We start from the raw sequence: 24,021 nt of genomic DNA on the forward strand, positions 1-24,021 counted from the left end.
AACTACAAGTTAATGACATAAAACCAAATTACTTTAAAAAGTAAAATGTGCACCCCCCTTTTGGGAGATCCAGCTAATTTTAGTCAACATTCCCACAATAACATCACAGTGTCATCAGCAGGTCTGCCAAGTCAGTTTTCTTGCCCTTCCCACGTACTGTCTGTGACTGCATGTAAATACACGTTTAAGAACCAACATGCTGCACTTATGCATCACTGTCAATATTCGGGCTGTTGGTAACAGTATGCTGTGCTTTGGTCTCCTACTGAGGAGAGATGCAAGCTGTAGATAATTATGTCTCTCCCTGGAAGGAGAACAGTAGCCTTAAATCAACATCTCCTTGTTCAAGATGACCCCTGATGAGATCTAGACTCCATCCTAAAGTAGGTCACTGGCACAAGTCAATGCTCAGTAGCCAAAGCATGAAAATTTTAAGACAGTGATTCAACTAAAAGTACAATTTCAGCAGAAACAGCTACATCAAAGAAAAGCACTACCTCCACCTGTTCTGCAGTACAAGAGAAAATGTTGAGTTTTAATAATAAAAGTACACTTTAGAAAGAAAAAAATATTCAACCTGAGATTTTATGCAGCATTACACTTCTTCTTTCGGCTTTTCCCAGTTAGGGGTCGCCACAGCGGATCACTGTCTGCTCATGATTGGCAGTGGAGTTTTACGGTGTTGAGTTGCCAGCCTGGCGCCCAACCTTCCACAGAAGGCACACACTCATGCCTAGGGCCAATTTAGTGTCCAATCCACCTACAGCATGTCTTTGGAATGTGGGGTGAAACCGGAGCACTCGGAGGAATCCCACGCAACCACAAGGAGGACATGCAGACTTCGCATAGAAGGCACCCCAGCCGAGGATTGAACCGGAGAACTTCTTGCTGTGAGGCGGCAACGCTAACCGCTGCACCACCATGGCCGCCCTTATGCAGCATTACATTATTAATTGAAAATAAACAAAGCTCATAAATAAAACAACACATTACCTTTGTTTTAACAGCACTCAGGGCACATGCTTTGACTTGCACTTTCACAAAATGATCCAAAAGTACAGAAGGTGGCACCTATGGGAAAAGAAAAGCAAACCATTAAGAAAATATTAAGTTTCAGTATGCATTCATACGCCTTCTCTTCTAAATTGTTCAAGGATAGAGGTCTACAAGCCACACCTTCAAAAATAAGGGCTTGGGTTTGAATCCAGTAAGACCCTGATTAGAATCGTGCTAATCTCACTTTCAAAAATAAGTTTCCTTTCAACTTCCTCAACATAGGCACTTACAAATGACAATTTGGATGTAGTCCCATCATTTGCACATTGTTCTCCTGAGCCAGTAATTCAAATTCTTTGGCTTTTAGTTTACCCATCTGTAACACTGGATGTGGAGAGAAGAAAATGAACTAGAGAAACCCAAACTGTAAATAAAATAAAACACTTGACAAGAACTGCCTGTTTCCTCTCTAACATCACTGGAAACAAAGACTTACTGTCATATGAGAGGACACAGGTACCATTTCTGAGAAAAGATGCATGGTGGCTAGTAAGACAGCTGTATAAGATTTCGCAGTTCATATAGTAAACCATAAATGGACCTGTACATTTCCTTATTAATTTTATACATCTCTGTCCGTCTCCCACATAAGCATGCAATGCTGAGACCCTAGGAGTAGCACACAGCTCAGAAATATTTTGTGCAAGGAGTCTTCAAGTAGCATACAGCTGCATCACAACTGCTTGATGACAGATTAGATAATCGGCTCATGGACAGACCTGCACTATTATGCAGTATAGTAAATGCCCTTTTGCACAAAAGGCACTAAACATTATCCTCTATTACATGTTAGGGGAATAGGGTCCCTTTGGTTTTGAAGAAACCAAGGAATGTCTGTTGTGCCACTGAAATGGTTTACTAAAAAATGCATTTGAAATCAACAAGACTGACTGAGGTTTTAACTTTTTTCTCAAACAAATTAGAGAGGAGATAGTACCATAAAGGTACAATGAAATGTGCTGCACAGTCATAAGGGAGATGGATAAAACTATAACCCAGTCTTCCCTCTGCAGGTTGGAGGCATTTAGAAAATAGTTTTCTCCCTTCCCAGTTCTGTAGTTAGTATTCCAAAACTTAATACAGCTTCAAAATAAAGTTTATGCAATAAATTTAACAGGGTGTTTTTGGAAATAGAATTCACAGATCAAACCATTTCAATCATAAATTAGATAAACAAATCATTATGATGTGCAACAACGTCACAGATTCTTCAAAAATGGTTTTGGTTCAGAACTTGAATTTCAATTTTATGAATGTACTTAATTAAATAAATCACAAATACTACACAATAGAACAAAGAAATAAATGCAAATTAAAAACGTAATGGTAACAGACTAAACTACATAATCAAACTTTGGCAGTTAATTAAAACAATGCTTTTGCCAGAAAACATTTTAGCCACTGCAATTAAAAGAACTTACAAGACTGATCAGCCATACTCTCACCAAATATAAATTCAAATGTCTTAAAAGAAGTGTGCAAACAGGCCAATGAAGAGTACTTCCCAAGCCACCATGGCAGTACATTCTAGAGATGTAGAGTTTGATTAACAAAAAACAGGAACCAGATATCTCCAGTGGACCTCTGGAACCACAAACAGCTCCCAGGAGGCAAAGAACTATGCCCAGATTGGGCAATATGGCAGTACAAATTCCCTCAGCTACACATGACCTAAATCAAGTATGTACCGCTGTATCATTCCCAACATTTTAAAAAATGATACAGTAAAACATCAGGAACTAGTTCATGTTACACACAAGCCCTTATGAGGGCAAAGTGACATACCTGTAAGTAGCCCAGCCACTGAGTTTTAAACTATCTGCAAATGGTCAATTTTACTATCACAAAGTTCCAAGTATAGGGTATCACATTCATTGAGGTGGGATGAAAGCAGAGCATTAACAACTATAGAAAGCTCTTCTTCAGGAATACACTGCTTAGTCCTCATAATATTCTAAAGATGGAAACAAGATGATGAACTACTTTGAATATCTGGTCCCCAAATATCAGCTGGTTATCCAGGATCATACAAGCATAAGCGGTTCACCACTATAAAAAAAATAATAAATTAAATCAAAAAGCAGATTATGTTCTCAAAGAAGTATGAACTGCCACAGCCTTAGCCTCAGTTTTGAAAGCAAGTTTTAACCAATTAAAACTTGGCTATTGCTGATGGTACCATAAATCAACAAAGAAATGCACACTTAACATTTTGTTCTAAAGTAAAGACACAGGGGAGGGACATGTTATCAGCACAGCAATGTTATACTAAACCTTCTTTAATGAGGTCACCAAATGGAAGCAAAAACATATGAAAAATAAGGCAAGTGACCAAATTAGCCTGGTCACAAGAAAAAAATCGCAATGAATTTCCTATGATTCCTATGAGCACACCTAAATCCCTTCATAATGCAATTTTTTTTGTTAGGAACCACCAAATCAGTACTGACTCTGGTACTAAAATAAACCATCAGAACCTTGCTGTTCTGGGTGAACATCAAATCACAGAGGAAAACAATGAACTCTTATAAGATGTCCTCATACAACTAAGTGAACAGTAGATGAATAGAAACCTACAGTTTGCTCAAGCAGCCAGGACAAGAATGTGTGTTCCAAGTGGCAAACAGTTAACAGCATTAGAGGAAATGATTACTCTATCCCTGATCCTACCCTGTCGAAGGCACTGACAGGCACAGATCCCAGGTGGTATAGCATCAGCCATATGACAGCTAAAGCTGTCCTCATAGGATCATAGGAGGTTACTAGTCTAATGGCCCTGGGGCCCTTACAAGCCTAGCCAAGAGTTTATCCCCCAAAAAGAAACCTCAGTCAGCACTTGTCGCCCTTGTCAGTGAGGGACACAGGTGGAACCCCTAAGACAGATTTCTGGTTTCCCATCCACTCATCAACGTTGCATTTGAAAAGGGTCAGCGAGGTACTCTGACATGTATGGGAAGTCTGTTCCAGACAGGGCAGCCTCTGGCAGACAAACCTGTCTCTCCAACAGATTATGTTGATGTCTCAATATTAGATTCAGTCCTTTCGAGCAGGTAATGTGCAAGGAGTTAGACTTACAGATATGGCGCATCACTAGTAGAACAGGGTCTGAGATTGCCTTGTAGGCGAGACACAGATCACCTCTGAGCAATATGTATGTGACCGAGTAGAGTGATAGTGATTTGAGCCTCTCTGCATAAGACAGGTGTTGGAGGCATGGATTCTCTTTGTCAAGTATTTCTGTGGCCTTTCCAGTTGGTGCAGATATTTGGAGAGGTACATACCAAACGGGCTGTTATTGCTCTAATGAGGGAGGAGTACAGAGCAGTAATAACCTTCTTTTTTTCTGGATGCAATCCCTTTACTTACGAGTTGAACCAAGTAAAAGGCTTTTCTGACCACTGCCTCTACTTGGTCAAATGTGAGACCGGTATTAAATGGAGTACCCAGGTCTCTCACCACAGGTTGTGTGTTTAGGGGGTTGCCATTGATATGGTAATCAGTAGGGACCATGTTTCTGCCAAATGGTATGAGGATACATATTTCTTGCATTTAGCTTGAGGCCATGACTTTGGCACCAGTCATTAGGGGCTGTGAGACCCTCTTGCAGTAGGTTATCATCTGGGGAGTCAATGACAGCACCCAACTTACAGTAGTCTGCAAACTTGGTCAGCCACAGGGCTTTTGTCTTTGCCTGGACCTCAGAGGTAGATGCCAAACAGTAGGGGTCTGAGGACAGATCCCTGGAGAACCCCACTTATGACAGGTCTTCTACAGGAGGTGGAGGTGCCTATTTTGACCTTTAGGGTCCTATCGGTGAGCCAGTTGGCCACCCACCTGATGAGATAGGGATTTACACCAAGTTGTGTTAGCTTTTCGATGATGCCCGAGTGGGGGATTGTATCAAAGGCTTTGGCCAAGTCAAGGTAAGCTGTATGTACTGACTTTCCCTCATCGAGGGCCTTGGTGACCGTCTCAAAGAAGTCAACCAGGTTCAATAGCCAAGATCTACCCTTGACAAATCCAAACTGGGTGGGGGTCAAGTGCTTGGAGACTGCCTATGTACTTGTTAATGAGATCCATAATAATATGCTCCATGGCTTTACAGATCAGACTTGTCAAATTAATGGAGCAATAGTTTCCATGGTCAGTAGTGGCACTACCTTTGTGCAAGGGGATGACAATGGCAGTTCTCCACTCTGCTGGAATGAAGCCTGTACTTAGGCTTTGGTTGATTACAGGGTGCTCAATGGCGAAGCCAGTTCTTGCTGGAGATGGTGCAGAATACAGCCTGGGATACTATCGGGTCCCATGGAAGCTTCTTCTTTACCTTGGATAGGACCTTTAACACTTGATCTACAGAGATGCGAGGTGCAGGACAAGTATTGAGGATGAAAAAAAGAGCCTTTGGACAGGGACAGGGGGTGAAGTTTGAGCTAAACCTATCTGCTAGCAGGTTGGCTAAGTCAACAGGATCAGTATAAGTGATACTGTTAAGTACAAATTCAGAACATACCTGGGCTTTGCCATGGAGGTTCCCAACATAACTGAAGAAGGCTTTGGGATTTCCCTTTGTTTCAGACGCTAGTTTCGATTCATAATCGACTTTGGAGGTTTTTCACTAGTGATCTAATTTGCTTGTTGAGGCTAAGGAAGGAAGGAGTTTTTCCAAATTGGAAGTTGTTAATTTTTACACTTGGACAACAGTTTCTTCCTTTTGTTGTAAAGCTTGTTGATACAGGATTTCCACCAAACAGGTTTGTGCTTCCTTGAGGAGCAGGTTTTAGTTCTGTTGAGTATGGCCAAGTCCATGCAGTTGTACAGTGCTTGTATACAGCATTGGCTGTCTGCATGCTCTGAGTGGGGCAGTGGTGTGATGCTACAGATACACTCCCTTAGGAGATTGCAGTAAGCTTTTGAGAAGGTTTTTAGCTTGATTATGACTTGGGGGTGAGGGAGTTGGATGGGATAGAAACTTCAAACGAGACAGTCCAATGATCTGACCTTGCCAGGGAAGAATGTACAATGGCAGTGGTGCAGTGGTCGCTCATGTTGTAGAGAATGAAGTCCAGAATGTTATCACCCTTTGTGGGGGATGAGACGAGCTGGTCTAGTGCATTACTAACGATGAAGTCAAGGAATCGTTGAGTAAGTACATTACTGCAGGAATAGTTCACCCAGTCTTTGGTGGGGTAGTTGAAGTCACCAAGGATCAGGGTGTTAGAGGGTACCTTGATGCAGTCAAGTAGATCCAGGTAAGAGGAGTGGGTGCCCTGAGTCAAGGAGGGTGATCTATAGCTGGCTATAACTTGGATGGGTGTCTTGCCAACTTGTCAGTTGCACCTGGAGTAGTTCCAGTGCATCATGTTGGCAGACCAGTCTGGAGTCATGCCTGTACTTAATGAAGATAGCGACTCCACCACCCTTAGTCTTCCTGGCCTCATTTTGGGGGGGCAGAATGTGTGGAATGAGGTATAGACTGGTAAGGCAGGGATGCTCTCCGCAGCCCTGAACCAGGTTTCCGTGACCACAAAGACACTGGCATCTTCCAGTGCCAGGAGACCCTCCAGTAAGTGCATTTCCCGTTTATAGTGTTTAGCAGCATGACCTTCAATTTGTATGTTAACAGATCTTTTATGATGGAAGATTTGTGTTTGGGATATTGCCTAAAAAAAGCACAATGGGGGAGGTGAGAGCCTTGGCCAGGATCTGGAGTCCCACTGGTGACAGGTGGAGGCCATCTCTGGCAAAGGAATGAGGCCTGACACCAGCAACTATGCCAGTTGTTGAAGTCAATTATTTTTTGTTGGTATTGTGGTAACATTCTTGGTAAAAGTAGGATGCTGCTTAGGGCTGGGTCATACCTGCTTGGGACATGCATTCTGACAGCTCAATCATGTCTCAGTTCATACAGTCCAGGGAGGAACATCTCAAATAATTTACACGAGCATGGACAATGACAGTCATACTTGTACTTGTGGAGAGACTTAAGTGCGTGTGTGATGTGACAGATTCTGGCACCAGACAGACAACTGACAGTGATCTTCTCCTTATTGAGCCTGGTGAGGGGGACATGGGTGTGTCTTATAATCGAGTTGTCAATAACTAGTACATTTGGTTTATTGTTATGCCTTATGGGCTGTGATGGTTTATTATTTTGCCTTATGGGCTATGTTTGTGGGACACGTGTGTGTTGTCTGCTATGTGTGAGGTGTTTGGTGTTGTGTGCAGAATGTTTTGAGTGTGTTTTGGAGATCTCTGCTGTTTACGTAATTTTTTATTGAGGACCTCTGTAAAGCTGTGTGTGTGTTGTGCTTGGCTATGTGAAGAGAGTGATGTGGTCTTTATGCCTGCAATCTTCTCTTTGTCAGGAGTACTGACTGTGGTGCAAGAGAGTATGGATTCCAGGTTACTCATGTAGATGAATTTCTCACAAGTAGTAGAACTTTGTGCTAGGTGGTGAGGGCTGTCAGCAAACATGAGGCAGTTGCTACACTGTCTCAGTATGCCTATGTCAACCAGGCTGTCAGGAGAAACTGATGGAAATTGTCCAGACTGTGTTCCGAATACTTGGACTTATGTAGAGAGCGCTTTGATAAGGGTTTGTCCACAAACGTGTAGACCACAAAAACCTTAAATGTAAAGTAACTGGCTTGAAGCACAAGTGCTAAAACCAAAACAAAGATGCTTAGAATAACAGATACATTTAATCAGGCTACTACCAAGCAGTAATAAATGAAGCAGAATAAAAGCACTAGAACCTTTAAGAGCACATAGCAAAAATAAGGTGATAAAGTAGGAAGAGCACAATTACATTAAAGGCAGCTGAATAAAATGTAATTTTTTTTGTGACTGGAGAGGAAGGAAACAGAAGATAGTTCAAGATTAAGAAGCTAAGGGGTTTGGCCTTCCCAAATGCTTTCTCTGTACTCAGTAGGCTGAGCTGATGAGATAGGACAGGGAGGAGTGTCCAAAATCAAAGTAGCAAGGGGGTAATCCTTCCCAAATGATCTCACTGCACTCAGTTGAGCGAGCAAATGAGGTGGGAATGGGAGGAGTGAGTGACCAAAATCATTTTTACAGCAGGGCACGCAATTCCAAAGCCACCAAATTTAAGAATACACAAAAACTGGGATGGAGGGAGAAAAACAAACAATGCACACAGAATACAGAGAACAAATATAAAACTACAGTATAGTACAATCATGTGCAAATGAATATACTTATCAGTTGGTATATCAGATGGTTATAGAATCCAACACCGCCAGTAATCAGTTCTGCACAAATTCACAGAATGTAAGTCTTGTACTAGAAGTACAACTGAGAAAATAAGCCTCTGGCAATCAGATAAACACAGAGGTGTAAGTGGAGTGACTCCAATGAAAGCAAGACAACCCCCACGTGAAACTAGCTACTGAACTACCCTGAGAAACATATGATTCACACAACTTCAAACCAGGTTTACTTGAATAAAACAAGATTAATATCACACAGATCTGAAATGATTCTAGATTTGTTGTGGAGAAACGTTGCATCGGTGCACAGTCCTCTAAAGCGGGCCATAAGAGGAAGGGTCCTATTCACCTGCCACATATGGTAGAGCAGAACCCTGGGTTTTAACCAAGAGAAAGTTTCAATGGATATTTATCCCCAAGGCAGGAGCCAGCAGGCTGAAACTCAGCGTAGATGCACACATTTCTTTAAGATTCATACTCCAGGATTCTGGCATCTGGAACCCAGAACTGTCAACCTTTTCAAAGAAAAGGGATCCAAATCAAAAAAAGATATTCTAAGGTTAGATAAAAATCAACCTGGCAGTGCTTCACCTTTCAAGTCCTCTGGTGAGGGAATGATGTAGAACACAAAGAGGAAAATGTCACTGTGTTTATAGTACCACATTACATAACTGTGGAAATAAAAAAAAAAAAAGAATAAAACTGGTTCCTACTTTAAAATGGCCCTGAGGTTCATTTTAACTTGATAACCGATTCTGACCAGTCAGATGTTCTACAAAAACATTAATGTAACACTGGTACAAGAACTTCCAAGATGGCTGCACACTGATCAACAACATCAGCTCTCCCTGTGTGAAAATAGAAACTGAGAAACAATGGCCAGTGATATTGTCAGCTTGAGTAAAATTCATTTGCTGGCTATTAAGTACAATGCCTGGATGTCTGCAAAGAAATGAGGCAGCTTGAAATAAAATCAACTACAAAAAGTGAAGAGAAAACAATGACTGGGAAGAATCCTGCAGCTGTTGAGCAAAAAGCAGTTCAAGCTCCAGCTTTGGTACAAGACATGGCTTCAGTAATCTAGAGGAAAAAATGAGTCAAATGTGCTCAGAGATGATTAAAATAAACAAAACACTGAAGGAGTAGAACAACTCAAATAACAAAAGGCTGGAAAATGTAAGAAGCTTTAAAAAGATATTCAGAGGAGCTGATAAAACTGCAAAAAAATCAAAGGTCAACATGAAGAAAAGGCTGGCTGAGTAAGAGACTGCTAAAGAAGAGATGTTTCAAAAAACGGTAGAATTAGAGGACAGGGCAGGTAGAGAAAGTCTGAGATTTCCTGCTGTACCAGAGAAACTAGAAGGAACAAACTATTAATTTTATGAAGGCACAAATAAGCAAATTGACTGATATTCCACAGCAGGAATTGTTAACTGTATGTGCACTCCAAATATGGACATGATAAAACAGGCAAGACCTTATTAGTAAAGGTGTAAAACAACCAGTAGAAAGAGTTAATACTGACAAAACTGTGGTAAAAATGCAAAGTATTAAAAGTTGGAGACATTAAGAGTGCTTGTGAAAAATGATTATTCACTGTACAGCAGGCAGAACAGAAACAATTTTATTCCAGTAATTAGGGAATATCGAGAGGAAGGTGTGAGATTCAAGCTGCTTTATCCAGCTGTCTTCAGAATATTTTTTTCCTAGTTGTTCAAAGTTATTTTTTGAAGCAGAACAGGCTAAGTAGGAAATGCAAAGTTTGTCCAAAAAAATGAGCCATCAAGCACAAGGGAATTCTTCTAATACTAAAGCACACAGAGAGACTGCAAGTGAAACCTTTTCCACTGTTCCAAAGGAAAATGTTTGACAGAGAAAAGCACAGGAGTTGAACAGAAGACTTGGGAGTACTGTGGAAGTGAACTGAATCTGGAGTTGGGACATGAAGATAAACGGGAAGAAAACCAGCAACACTGAAATTAGAGAATGTGGGACTGCAAAGCAACAATCATATTTGTGAAATACAGCTGCATAAGAATACATAGAAAGAGTGGACTTTTGTTTGACTTTGTTAACTTGCGGGGAACTGAAAGGTATTTGGCTCACTTCATGTCACTGATGTTTGAAAGGACTTTGGGGGGAGGAGAAGGAAAAAGGCTACAAAGGAAAAAGTACAGTTGTGTACCTACCATAAATGTAGATGTTAGAGTGTATTCACTGTTGCAGTCATTATCCTGCTAGCAGGCTACCCGCAGTTGGCCTGAATTCCAAAGTCCTGGTCCGGCGTCGGTTGCTGTCGCCTCTTCCCTGACGTCAGTGCGCCAGGGGTATAAAAGATGCAGCCGACGCCATTTTCTTCAGTTTTTCTTGTCCCAGATGTCAGGTGCCCCCAAAAGGGTAGGCTAAAAATTCTGATAAAAAAGCATGCACTAACAAACATTACCTTCATCTACAAGCAAATACACCACATAGGTTGTATAGAATAGAGAAGTACAGATAAGTCCCAGCAAAGAAAGGGGGATGGAGGGAGGGTAACCTGGACTGCAACAGTGAATACACTTGAACATCTACATTTATGGTAGGTACACAACTGTAGTATGTTCATCGTGTTTCACTGTTGCAGTCATTACACTTGGATTGAATCCCAAAGCTGAGGTTGGTTGGCTGGGCCTAGATAGAATTAAGAGTGGCTATGAGGCCCTGCAGAACTGCAGTGGCGAAGCCTGCTCTGGATTTAGAGTAAAGAGGTAAGTGGTAGTGCTTTGTAAAAGTGTGCACTGAAGTCCAAGTTGCAGCCTCCAAAATGTCCTTGGTTGGTACTCCTCTGAGGAAGTCTGCTGAAGTGGCTGCTGCTCTGGTTCAGTGTGGTCTAATGCCCTTAGGCACTGAATTGCCATGATGCGAATAGCAGAAACGAATGCAATGGCCTATCCATTTTGAAATAGTCTGCTTTGAAATAGCTTTTCCTTGTGATCCTGCAGTATATGGCACTAAGAGTTGCTCAGTCTTTCTGAAGGCTTTAGTTTTGTCCAAGTAGAAGCATAGCTGTTTGTGTATGTCCAAAGAATACAGAAGTCTCTCCCCCTTATTCTGTGTGTTTGGATAAAAGGTAGGCAAATTAATTGTTTGGTTAAGAGCCACACTGGACACTACCTTAGGCATAAATGTTGGGTTTGTCCTTAGAGAAAACCTGCTCGGATGGAAAATAATAAAAGGTTCCACAGCCATTAGTGCCTGTAACTCTGAGACTCTTCTTGCTGAGGTTATTGCTAGGAGGAGAGCCGTTTTCCATGAGAAGTATTTTATCTCAGCTGTATTGGCTGGCTCAAAAGGAGGCAGTGTGAGCTTTTCCAAGACAAAATTGAAGTCACATGCAGGTGCTGGAGCTCTCCTTGGAGGTCTTATGTTTTTGGCCCCTCTGAGGTACTGCCTTAGCAGTGGATGTGAAAAAATAGGTGGATCCGTATTGTAATGAGCTGAAATGGCAGAGGCATGGATCTTAATTGATGAGAAGGATAGGCCTTTGTACAGCATCTCAGTTAGGTATTGTAAAATCTGAGGAATATTTGGTACAAGCGCGTCCATTCCTTGTGACTGGTTCCAAGCACAGAATCTCTTCCATTTTTCTGTATAAGATTTTCTGGTGCTGGGCCTCCTGGCCTCCAAAATAACATCCATAACTGCTTTAGAGAGAGGTGTGTTCTGAATGGTTAAATTATCAGCCATGCAGCCAGATTTAGAGTTCTGAGTTGGCTGTGCAGGATCTGATTGTTTTGTTGGGTCAGCAAATGAGGAATTTGGGGTAATGTCCAGGCTGGGCCTTGAGACAAGCTCTTTAGGATTGGGTACCAGTGCTGGCGTGGCCAGTCTGGGGCAATCAATATCATTTTTGGCTTCTCTTGTCTGACCTTTAGGGGTACCTTGGGGAGAGGAGAGGCAGTGGAGGAAAGGCATATACTGTAAGGGTTTTCCAGCTGAATGATAGGGCATCCACTTTCCATGCTTGTTTGTAAGAAGTCCTTGTGCAGAATCTCTGTAGTTGGCAGTTGTGTGGGGAGGCAAATAGATCTATGTCTGGGCATCCCCATTTCCTTGTTATCATGCTGAAGATTTGTGGATCTAGTTTCCACTAGTGAGGATCCTTGAGATTTCTGCTTAGTTCGTCTGCCAGAGTATTTGTCTTTCCTGGCAGGAATTGTGCTTGCAGGTGTACTTGATAAATCAATGCTGTGTTCCACAAAGCTATGGCTTGTCTGCAGAGGGGGTAGGAATGTGTGCCTCCCTGCTTGTTTATGTACCACATGACTGTAGTATTGCCCGTCCTTACCAGTAGTTGTCCTGGATGAAGTAGATCCTTGAAGGCTGTCAGGGCATTCTGAACAGCTAGCATCTCTTTTTGATTGATATGAAGATGCATTTGGCTTGCTGGCCATGCTCCCTGAATACATTTTCCTGCCATGTGGGCCCCCCAGGCATAATCTGATGCATCTGCTGTTAGTGTTTGCCTGGCCGTGGTTAGAGTGAATGGCTGTCCCTTGTTGTGGTGACAGGCCTTTGCCCACTATCGAAACTCCTGTCGCAGGCAGGGAATGAGGGTAAAAGTTTTCAGGCTGTGGCAATGTTGAGTCCAAACACTTTTTAGATACCATTGTAGTTTCCTCATATGCAGTCTTGCATATGGAATTAGTAGAATGCAGGAAGCCATGAAGCCCAAAGCCTGCAGAATTTTTCTTGCAGATAACTGGGTCTTTGTTGCCAACATTTCTAAGTAAGAAGTCAGTTGCCTTTGTTTGTCTGGCATGAGATAAGCCATCTGGGCAGTTGTATTTAAGCTTGCACCCAGGAATATTATCTCTTGAGAGGGTACTAGTTTTGATTTCTTTTCGTTTACCGTGTACCCTAGGCAAATTAGTAATCTTTTTACAAACGCCAAATGCTTCAGTAGATTGTCTTTGTTCTCTGCTTTAATAAGGCAGTCGTCCAAGTAAGGGTATATTTGAATTCCTCTTTGTCTTCAAAATGCAATTACTGGTGCCAGGCATTTTGTGAAGACCCTGGGCATAGTAGATAAGCCAAAAGGGCAGTGCAGAGAATTGATAGTGCATTGATCCAGCTATGAATCTGAGGTATCGTCTGCAATTTTGTATGATTGGGACATGCAGGTATGCCTCTTTTAGGTCCAAAGTTACAAGCCAAGCCTTCTTAACCAGCATGGGCAGAAGCTGCTGCAGAGTCAACATTTTGAATTTTGGAACGTCCAGAAAAGTGTTTAGAATAGACAGGTCCAGTATTGGTCTCCAGGCTTTGTCCTTTCTGGGCACCAGGAATAGTCGAGTAAAATCCTTGTCCCTGCTCTTGCTGTGGTACTCGCTGAATGGCCCTCATGTCCATGAGGGATGCAACTTGTTTTTGTGCCTCTGCCCATTGATTTTGTGGCAGGTCTGGCATACCTTTTGCCTTTGGCAGGGTGTGAAAGTGGAACCTGTAGCCCTGGGACACTATATTCAAGACCCATTTGTCCTGGGTGATTATATGCCAATTTTGTGAAAAAAAGTGCTAGTTTCCCCCCTAAGGGAGCTGCCAAAAGATAAGTGCTTGGTATTGGCAGAGGAATGTCATTGGGACTGTTTTCTATATGGCTGTGATTTGTCTTCTCTGCTTTTGGAGGTAGAAGCATCCCATTGTTTAGGCCTGTATGAGCCTTAGGGCTGGGATCTGCCTCTAGGGCATCTGTATCTGCCTCTTTGTGGCCTGTCTGACACTGGAAAGGACCAATTCTTTGAAGGCCAGTTCCTGCTAAATCTGGGTGGTTGTACCTGTAAGAAATCCTTAACTGTCTGCATAGATTTCACTTTGTCCTCCATTTTCTTCAACACCTCTTCTGCCTTAACACCAAACAAACAAAGTATCATGCTGTAAAGGAGCATCCAATAATTTTGCTTTAACATGATCAGGCAGATTTTGTTCCTTTAACCAAGCATGCTTTTTAATGACAGTACCCATAACAGCGGCCCTTCAAGAGGCCTCCAGTGAATCAAAACCACATTGCAAAGTATATTTTCCCACTTGTTCAGCTGCATGCAATAAATCCTGCATTTCCTTGTTATCTGCACATTCAGAATTTGTCAACATTTTCTGTTTTAGCAGTGACATTAAATATTGCTGATATTTAAGCATATGAAACTGACAATTTAAAGCCCTTACAGCCAAGGTAGCAGAAGTGTAAACTTTTTTCCCCCATCTGTCCAGTGCCCCTATCAGAGGGGACAGGGTTTTTTGCAGTGGAAGCCTTGACCCCTTTGGGACCCTGAGATATAGTTTCTGGGTCAGCAGCAGGGTTTTTATATAGAAATTTTAGGAATCTGGAACCCTGTAGTATCTGTCTGGCTTAGGGGCAGGGGGTAAAGAGTCAGGAGACAGGCTGGACTCTGAAAATACATCATCTACTAGGTCTAGAACAGGTGGAATAATAAGAGGTCTGTGCTGAGGAAGTAAAAGAAAGTCTGAGCCTTTTCTTAGATTCTGAGTACTCTTGGCTCTCCCAGTGAAAGTGTTCCCTCATGGTGTGAAGGGTTTCCCCAAAAGAGTAATCCTCAGGAGGAGAGGCTGAAGGAATAGACTCTTCAGTATCAGAATCCTCATAGGGAGGAATGGAGTATCCCTGTTCAGAAGAGGAATCAGAGGAAATGGAAACCTGATCTAAATATTCATATTCTGCCTCTTGCCTAGGCCTCTTATCTGGAGGGGGATGGGAACCCCTGATCAAGGTAATTAGGTCTTCGGCCATTTTAAGCATCAGTTTTTTAGGCATGGAAGTCTGCAGGAGAATGCTGTACTTGTTTCTTTGCCTTTAGAGCTGCTTTAGTCTTTGCCTTTGAAGCTGAGGTTGGCTTAACATATAACTGTGTAGGTCTGAAAACACCCTCAGAAGCAGATGCCTGCTCAGCAGCTCCAGACCCATCTGAGGGAATAGTTTCCGAATGTCCAATACCTTGAGTATCCAGAGGCCTAGTCAGCTCCATGTGGGAGTCGGAAGCGGCCTGTGACTCTGAGGTAGTGGGTGTCAGGGGCTGCAAAAGCGCCTCACTGAGAACCAGCGACTGGCCTAGCGGAGGCCTCGTCGTCGGTTTTGGACCTTGGATGCCTGTTCTTTTCCTTGTGCTTTTTGTAAACTTTGGTCATCGGCTGTTCCGACTGCATTATATAATTAAATCTTCGGCCAAAGTAATGAAAGGCAAAATCGAACCGACGCTTAATAGGTTGGTTAAATCTAGTGCAAAACCGACAGCTAGCAACGTTGTGGTCAGGGCCTAGGCAAGGAATACAGTAAGAATGAAAATCCTTATGAGGTATTTGCTTCCCACAAGAAATACAATTGTTAACTTTTTCTGACATCGGTCTGGAGCAAGAAAAAAGTTTCCCCAATGGGGTACTTGGCTTTAATGAAGACTTCGGATCTGAAATTCAGTTTTGAAAATCTCAGGAGTCAGCCAACCAGCACTTGTGAGCTGCTTTTGCTTCGGGCACCGCGCGGCAAGAAAGACTGAAGAAAATGGCGTTGGACCAGGACTTTGGAATTCAGGCAGACTGTGGGTAGCCTGCCAGCAGGATAACCCAAGTGTAATGACTGCAACAGTGAAACATGATGAACATCAATTTTTTTGTTTCTTAACAGTATTTCTAAGAAACTTTTCACAATATACATAGCATATTTTATGCTGAAGTATTTTAGTGTATGTAACAAAGTTATTAAAGTAAACAGATTTCTTTTTTTTCTTCCTCTTTCTTTTTTTTTGTATTAAGAAATGTAGGCATTACAGTGCACAAAGAAAAGCATGTTTAACTTAACAGGCTGTAACCTTGGGTTTCTGAGAAGGGGATGGGGTGTAAAAGTGCACAGATCATAATAAATGTAGTGCTGATCTGTTTTCTCTCTCTTTTGCATAGGCAAATGTCTGGATTAAGACCCTTGACTTAATCTAATAACAAATTTTAAGTGGAAACAAGTAAATATGACAACAACTATAGTGAAAAATTAGCAATAAATGTTCCAGTTTATCTTTCAGGCTGAAACAGAGGACTACATTTTTCCTTTTTCTTTTACTTTTCCATGGAGACAAGTGGCTAACAGATCAATAAAATATAGAACACTGGTTTCTTCAAGGCTAAAAGTAAGCAAATAGTTTTCACATTGGGGGGAATAAAAAAAAAAAAAAAAAAAGACGCCAGTTAGTGCAAGTAGAAGCACAGGCAATAACATGTGCCTTGGCATGGATAACCCCAACTTCAGGTTACTTAGTGCTTGTGTTAGCAGCTGTTTATTTGTCAAAACAATTCCTAGTAGGAGGATTAAGCTTCATTATTTGAAGATGTACATAGTTATGGTGTTTATATTAACAGGTTCTGTGGGTATTCTGTGGTGTTTTTTAAATAAAAACTCTCCAAAAAGTCTAGTAAAATGTGATATAGGTTCCAATGTTGACAAGAAAAAATATATAAAGGATTAACATGCTAAACATTAATGGATTTTTCTATCACAAAAGCTGGAAATAGACATTTAAAAAAATCTCAGTCCAAACTCCTCACAAGTACAGCAAGTGCCAATGCCCAAGAAAACAGACAAATCTAGAAAATAGGGCCAGTCTATTCTGGTTTGTGCACTGAATAAGGCTAATAATAGCCAAAACCAGTTTGCTTCCTTTTTCCAGAGCACTTTTGTGCTTTACTAGGGGTGTTTGTCTCCCTCAGTTGTTTTGGATATGCTTATGCAATAAATTTATTTTATTTGGCAACCCTCCATTTGATGTTGGCCCTATTTTCTAGATTTAAAAAAATCTCCCATGTAACAGGTGGGCGTATTGACTTCTTACCACAATGGCAACACTTTCTATATTACCTTAGAATGTGAATGGTCTCACAGGTGCAGACAAAAATGAAAGAATACTTAGTCATGTTAAAAAATGCAGGGTGCAAATAGCAAAGCAAACAACAACCAATGAAAAATTACTTCAGCGAACTGTGGAAGTTTTCCCACGGTTTGAAAAAATACTTGCCCACCAACCTAAACTTGATATTCTGCCTACAAGGGATGGAAAAGAAGAGTTGGTACATTAATTCCTAGTGAGGAGGGTACAGCCCCCCACATTGGTGGGTGTGGGGGGAGAAGTCTCCCACTTGGATGGCAGATTTATACTAGCAATGGATGAAGATTATGCTGGCATGTATTTATATTCCACCTAAAACTGCTATTTCAGAGTTTTAGCAGTTTTGGGAGAAATAATAGACTTTCAATAGGGAAAATTACTTACTGGTGGGTGGGGGGGGGTCTATATTATGTCTGCAAAAGAAGTTTTTATCGAATAAGTCTTCCGCAAACAACAACCAATGAAAAAAATTACTTCAAAACTTCTTAAAAAGTTTTCCGGTTTGAAAAAAATTCCTACTGCCACCCACACTAAACCCTATACTTCCCTACTGTGGTGCAATCTGGTGCCTTGTAAGGGGAGTATTACCCCATTGGTGGTGTGGGATTTGAGTTTGTCTGTTGTGTGTTCTGGACGGTTGGTAGGCTGGTGTTTGCAAACTGTGAGAAAACTTCTGCGGTTCGCTGAAGTGACTTTCGTCTTTTTTTGTGGAAGATGTATTCAATGAATATGTCTTTTGCAGATGTAATATAGACCCACTGCTGGGGACTGGAATTTGATTTCCAATTAAGGATATATCTGGCTAACACAGAAGGGAAAATGTAACAAGAGATGGTAGACTTTTGAAGAAATTTATGGAAATGTTTGGTATGCAAAACATGAATTCAGTAGTAGGAACTCAGAGAATTTACATATTATTCCCCATGGTACATTAAGCTAGACTTGAAAAAAATCATATTTCACAAGAACATGTCCATGTAATTGAGAACTTTGATACACATCCAATAAACTATTTCAGATCATGCACTAAAATGACCAAGATAAAAATGCAAGGTAATGAAGTAAAGATGAGACACTGGCACTTCCCCACCGACCTGTTAAAAAGAGGGGAATTAAAAAAATGGGTAGTAGAAATTATCCAGGAGTTATTACAGAAGATGGAAAGTACTTCACAGGTTATAGCCAGTGAATGGGATAAAATGAAAGTGGAGTTTAAAAATAGGGTAGAAATAAAAGAAGAGAGAGATCTGGTTACGAAATAAGAATTTTTAGAGATGACAAATGTTTGTTCAAGTATTTCAAAATAAGGGGAATCTCACAGAACAAGAAGAGGCACAACTGTAGAGTGCTAAAGTGAAAATGAGGACATACATGAATAATATGCACAAGTTTAAAAGATTGATGTTACGCAACTGTTTTTAATAACTCCAGAGCACAAAAACTTTTGGCACAATGGCTTGGACAACAGAAAGTAGAAAGGGTTGTTGCCCAACTTAGGGAGCCTGTAACAAGAAAAAATAACCAGAGATTCTGTAAAGGTATTTGAAATATTTCATAAATTTTATGAAAATTTCTATAAAACAGAAAAGCGGGGAAATTAAGAAAAAGCACAAATATAAATATTTTTGAAAGACTTCTGTCAAGTTTAGAGGTAGATGAAGCTCAACAACTAACAATTAAGATAGGCAATCAGATGAAAAATGTTGCTGTATAACCAATCTACAGGAAAGTCTCCAGGAATAGATAGTATTCCAGTGGATGCTTGGAATCTAGGAGGGAAGAAAGTGATAATGTGGAAAGTTTTGTTTAACAGTATTTTAAAAGGGGAAGCACAATCATCCTGGAAAAAGCCGTGGCAGCTATAGTACCTAATGATGGTAAACAGCCATCTGATCTAACTTAATATAGGCCCATTTCAACTTTAAACCATGATTGTAAAGTATTTATGTCTAGAATGGCTAAAGAATGGCAAAAGTGATGCCAAAACTGATAAATATGGACCAATGTAGTTTTGTGGAGGGGAAAATGATGATCCAGAGAGAAGCAAAATCTATGAAAATACCACCGCTATTGGTGGGTCATGATGCAGAGAAAGAATCTGACGGAGTAAGCTGGGATTTAATGAGTAAGGCTATGGAAGCATTTTCATTTCCTGATACCATAATGCTTTAATTAGAAGGCTATCTGGGGATTGTAGGCAAAAATCAAAGTGGGAGGGCTCCTCTCTGACAGGTTGTGTCTGAAAAGAGGAACCAGGCAGGGGTGTCTTCCTTCCCCTTTGTCATTTGCATTATATTTAGAACCATTGGCAATGAAAATAAGAGACTCAAAAACTCAAGGATATAATTGGTATGGTGTTCAAGAAAATTTGTATTTATTTGCAACTGATATTATTTTCTATCAGATGGAACCAGAAAAGCACACTTCATTTTATCATGTCCCCATAAATATGGGTATCCCCACAAGAATAGGTCCAACAATACCCATATTTATGGGAACATGATAAAATGAAGTATTTAGTAGTATGGCTTAAAAAGGATTTAGTTATGGCAGCTAAGGATATGTCAGAAGACACTAAAGAAGAGATAATAAGCTTAAAACTGAGAAACTGAAAGCTCTTACCTATGGATATGGATAGCAAAATACAAGCATTAAAATATTTTTAGTCCCTTAAGTTTTATACACAGGTCAGGCATATATTTTAATCAACCAGAGGAGAAGTTTTGGATAGTAATTAAAGAGTTGAAGAATTTTACTTGGGGGGGGAAAAGGCAATATTCAAGTGAGATAAGTTGATCGTCCCAATAGAACAATGAAGTTTAAGATTACCTGATTTGAAAATATTTTAGAGCTATGCGGTCAATGGCCTTATAACACATACAGAAAGCTACAATTCAAAGTGGAAAGGGATGATGATGAAACAAGGTAATTCAAGAAATAAGGAAAGACCTGGATTTGAATGCAGATCCTTAAGGAAAACAACAGTCATATAGAATATTATATTCATAAAGTAGCTGAAAGTACACCAAGGACTAAATCAAGATGGGAATTGAGAAAAGAGATTCTGCTGATAGGGTTGACTGCAATTAGGGGTATAGGGAATAGACAAGAGGGAAGTTAGAGTTTACTGGAGGAAGATAGCAAAGAAACAAACATATCGGGAACAAATAACTAGAGAAGTAAAGGTAACAGAATGGAAAGATGCCAAAAAGACATTTGGATTGCAGGCTAGTGACTGCCTTCCCTATCAGGGATTGATACTAGAGTATAGACAAAGAGAAAAGGATAGGGAAATTCTAAAAGACCTGTACTGGTTGAGTTTTTAGTTGAATCTAGAACAGAGGCTTCTGTTAAAAAAAGGATAATTAGTAGGGTATATAAAATACTGTAGTATGACTTTAAGAATCAAATTAGAATAGGTCAGAAAAGATAGGGAAGAGAGTTCAGATATGTAATTCACAAAGAAACAATGGGGGGATACATGTATGGCTCTCAAATATGCAACAAAACCTAGAAGATTTAAGATTAAGGATTTTTGCCTGGAAGTATTTGCATGGATACTTTAGACCCCAAGGAGACACCAAATAATTTTTCCTTAAGAAGATGGCAAACATTGGAAGTATGATAGGAAAGAAACAGGTAACTGGGAACATATGATCTGGGAGTGTAATGAATTAGCAGAGTAAAAATTCCTTACAGAGTACTCTGTCAGGAATACTGGGTGAGCAAATGACTAACTACGGAAAGGATTTTTGAGCTGGGATACAGGACCTGAATTGCCTAGACATAGTAAGGCCTTCTTAAGTTTAATTCTGGTGGCTGCAAAAAAGCAATTACGAGAAAATAGAAATCAAAATCTAAACCAGCTGTGAGTAGTGAATATTGTAACAGAGATAAAAGAACAGTAAGTGTGATCTTCAGAAAAGGGTAGGAGTAAATTACACAGAGAAAATGGAAATTGTGGGAACAATGCATACACAAAAATGTTTCAGAGGATGAATGAGGTTTAAGAGAAGGCAGGAATTGAATAATTTATGTAACACATATGTGATGTTTGTAAAGGAGAAGTTGTTAATATAGCTTGATTACATTTATATAAATGTAAATTTGCCTATGTCACAAGTGATAATTCAATAAAGGTGTTTCAAAAATTTAACATTGGTACGAGCAAGCAAATTATGAAATTGGCGAGCAGGACCTAACTGCCAAATCTTGCTGTAAGGAATAGAGAGATGTTACCAATATGCTTACCACTTCCTGAAACACAAAACTGGCATCTTCTCCATGTTCACTTAGCTGACAGTAAAGTCCCTTCATAGTGACCTAAAGGGGAAACAAAAACACTGATTAAGTTCTAGTTTGCATGCATGCCACATATCTCTCTCTCTTTCCTGTTTACGCACCATGTGGTACATCGGGCAACAAGCACCTTTCAGTGCTCGCTGTTTCTATAGCAATTACAAGTTTTATGAGCTCAGGTTGCTAGCCCAAGGCCCAACCCTCCTCACAGAGTGCACCACATCTGCAAGCAGAAATTCACACCTAGGGCCAATTTATAGTGTCCTGTCCACCTACTGCAAGTCTTTGGTATGTGGGAGGAAACCAAAGCACCTGGAGGAAACCCATGTGAATGCAGGGAGGACATGCAGACTCCACACAGAAGGCACCCCAGCTGAGAACTGAACTGGAGAACCTCTTGCTGTGAAGTGACAATGCTAACCACTACACCACTGTGCCACTTGTCACATACATCTATGTAGATGAAAACTGACAGATAAAGAGAAAGCTATTCTAGTAGTTGTTTTAACATGGTTGCAGATCTTCAGCATATCTCAGTAGCCACCTAGGCTGCTAAATGGATCTTATATTAACAATAAACATCTACTGAATCCCTCAATTACCAGTACCAGACTATCTTAATGACTTTGGAATCCAGTAAATAACACTTCGGGAATCAACTACTGACTAAAGGCTAAACCTAATTAAAAGCAGCAGGGATCCAGAAGGTTATATCCTAAGTTCTTACAGGCTCATAAAGATACTTTTAGGAGCATATCCCATTGTCATACTACTTTCTTGTAGTTGTGGTCCTTCCTGGAACTATGCAAGTCTTCCACTGTCATTACATTACCCAAATAAGGCTCAAAGCATCTTCTTGAGCCATATAGTCCAATGTATCTGCTGTCACCTCTGTCAATGGTTTTGGAGAAGGCTATATCGCTTCCAGCTAAAAACTTACCTAGAAGGCCTCTGAATTCTTCCCGAGGAGCAGTACAAGTTTAGGAATGACACAGCATCTTACCACTCAACTGTCCAGATTTTTGCCTCATATTTTTGGTCTGTCAAATCACTGCAACATCACTAAGAATTAAAGTCAGAAAATAATGATGGTTTCAAATGTCATATTCTTCAGAAAATTCATGTCAGTGTAAAGCCCATTATTCTATCAGCTTACTAAGTATGTAAGACCAATATTAAAACCAAGTGTCCCATTTTTGAGTCTTTGCCCCCCCCCCCCCCCATTATTTAAGGTTCTATCCAGATTTCTTGCTCTAATAGGTTGAAGGGTATGCACAGCATAATCATCTTGCTGCTTTCTTTCATAAAATACAGGATGGCATACCTGGGCTATCTCACTGGGTGGTTTATGTGGGCCTAATCAAAGACTTTGATGCTGTACCTTAGGCTGCTACACAGAATATAACACCACCATCTTGGCTCAAATGCTTGAAAAATATTTTATAGTAAAAGCTGGAATCCAGCTAGTATCACTGCAAGAATGACTTACTTTGTATAATGCTTTCTAACCAGCACTAAAATGTTTATTTTTAATTAAAACTATAGGAAAAGAGAAAGGGACAAGGGATTGCTAGATGAAAGACCAGCCCTGGTAGTGTTTTTAGTTGAGTCTAAGAAAAGAAAGTGCTGTTAAAATAATAAATAAAAAAATAACGAGGCACATAAAATGCTTGAAAACTACAAGAATCAGAGTAGATAAGATGACACGGGGAAGAAAGAATGAAAAGGAACGATATATATGAACAATGGAAGGATATCTATACAGCCACAAAGGATGCAACAAAGTCCAGAAGGTTTAGGATTTTTGCTTGGACTTGTTTGTATAGGTATTTTTATGCACCAAGCAGACTTCAGAGAATTTTTATTTGGGCATATAGAAAATGTTGGCGGTGTGATAGGAAAAACAGAGAATGGCAACTGGAACTTTTTTTTTTTTTTTGAGAATGCAACAAGTTGACAGATTTTAAAAATTCCCTGTACACTTTCTCACAAATGTAGGGTGGGGGGATATTCATCTGAGCTGGGATTTGGGATCTGAATTGTCTACGCATAGTAATGCCTTACTAACTTTAATGATACTGGTAACAAGAAAGTAGTTACTAGAACAAGGAAATGAAAAATTAACCAACTGTAACTGAAGCACTGAATGTTTCAAATGAGATAAAGGAACTCCAAGTGGAATCTTTAGAATCTTTAAAAAATGGGAGACAAATCAAATATAAATTAATGTAATTTGTGGGAACAATACATGCAGAATTGTATTCAATAGGAGGAAAGAAGTTTAAGAGAAGGCAGGAATTGAGCAACATATGTAATATTGGAATGGATGAAAACATTTAATGTATACTCCATTAATATAAACTATAAAATACATAAATATATAAAATATAAAAGAAACACACTGATGAACTGTTGAACACACTGTCTAACCTCGGCCTCTCACACAACACAGTAAAATGGTTTCAGAGCTACCTCAAGGATCGTAAACTAGCAGTGAAATGGTCCAAACT

General features: G+C 40.3%; 1 protein-coding gene and 1 long non-coding RNA gene across 3 annotated transcripts in view; one reads left to right on the forward strand and one right to left on the reverse strand.

Annotated features, from left to right (window-relative positions):
• The window catches only part of CRYZL1 (crystallin zeta like 1), a 951,914-nt gene extending 930,369 nt beyond the window's left edge, over positions 1–21,545 (reverse strand). For both annotated transcript variants that reach the window (XM_044072955.1, XM_044072954.1), the window contains exons 1-2: positions 21,464–21,545; positions 994–1,071 (exon numbers count right to left, since the gene is read on the reverse strand). In XM_044072955.1, the coding sequence (XP_043928890.1) occupies positions 994–1,071; positions 21,464–21,529 (144 nt within the window). In that variant the 5' untranslated portion in view covers positions 21,530–21,545. The remainder of the gene's footprint in view (positions 1–993; positions 1,072–21,463) is intronic.
• LOC122803376 overlaps positions 1–24,021 on the forward strand; it is a 752,949-nt gene that overhangs the window by 155,639 nt on the left and 573,289 nt on the right. The gene's annotated exons all lie outside the window — the stretch shown is intronic.

Source organism: Protopterus annectens, chromosome 5.part1, assembly GCF_019279795.1.
Source record: "Protopterus annectens isolate FY-2018-M chromosome 5.part1, PAN1.0, whole genome shotgun sequence".
In the NCBI taxonomy this organism is placed as follows: Eukaryota; Metazoa; Chordata; order Ceratodontiformes; family Protopteridae; genus Protopterus; species Protopterus annectens.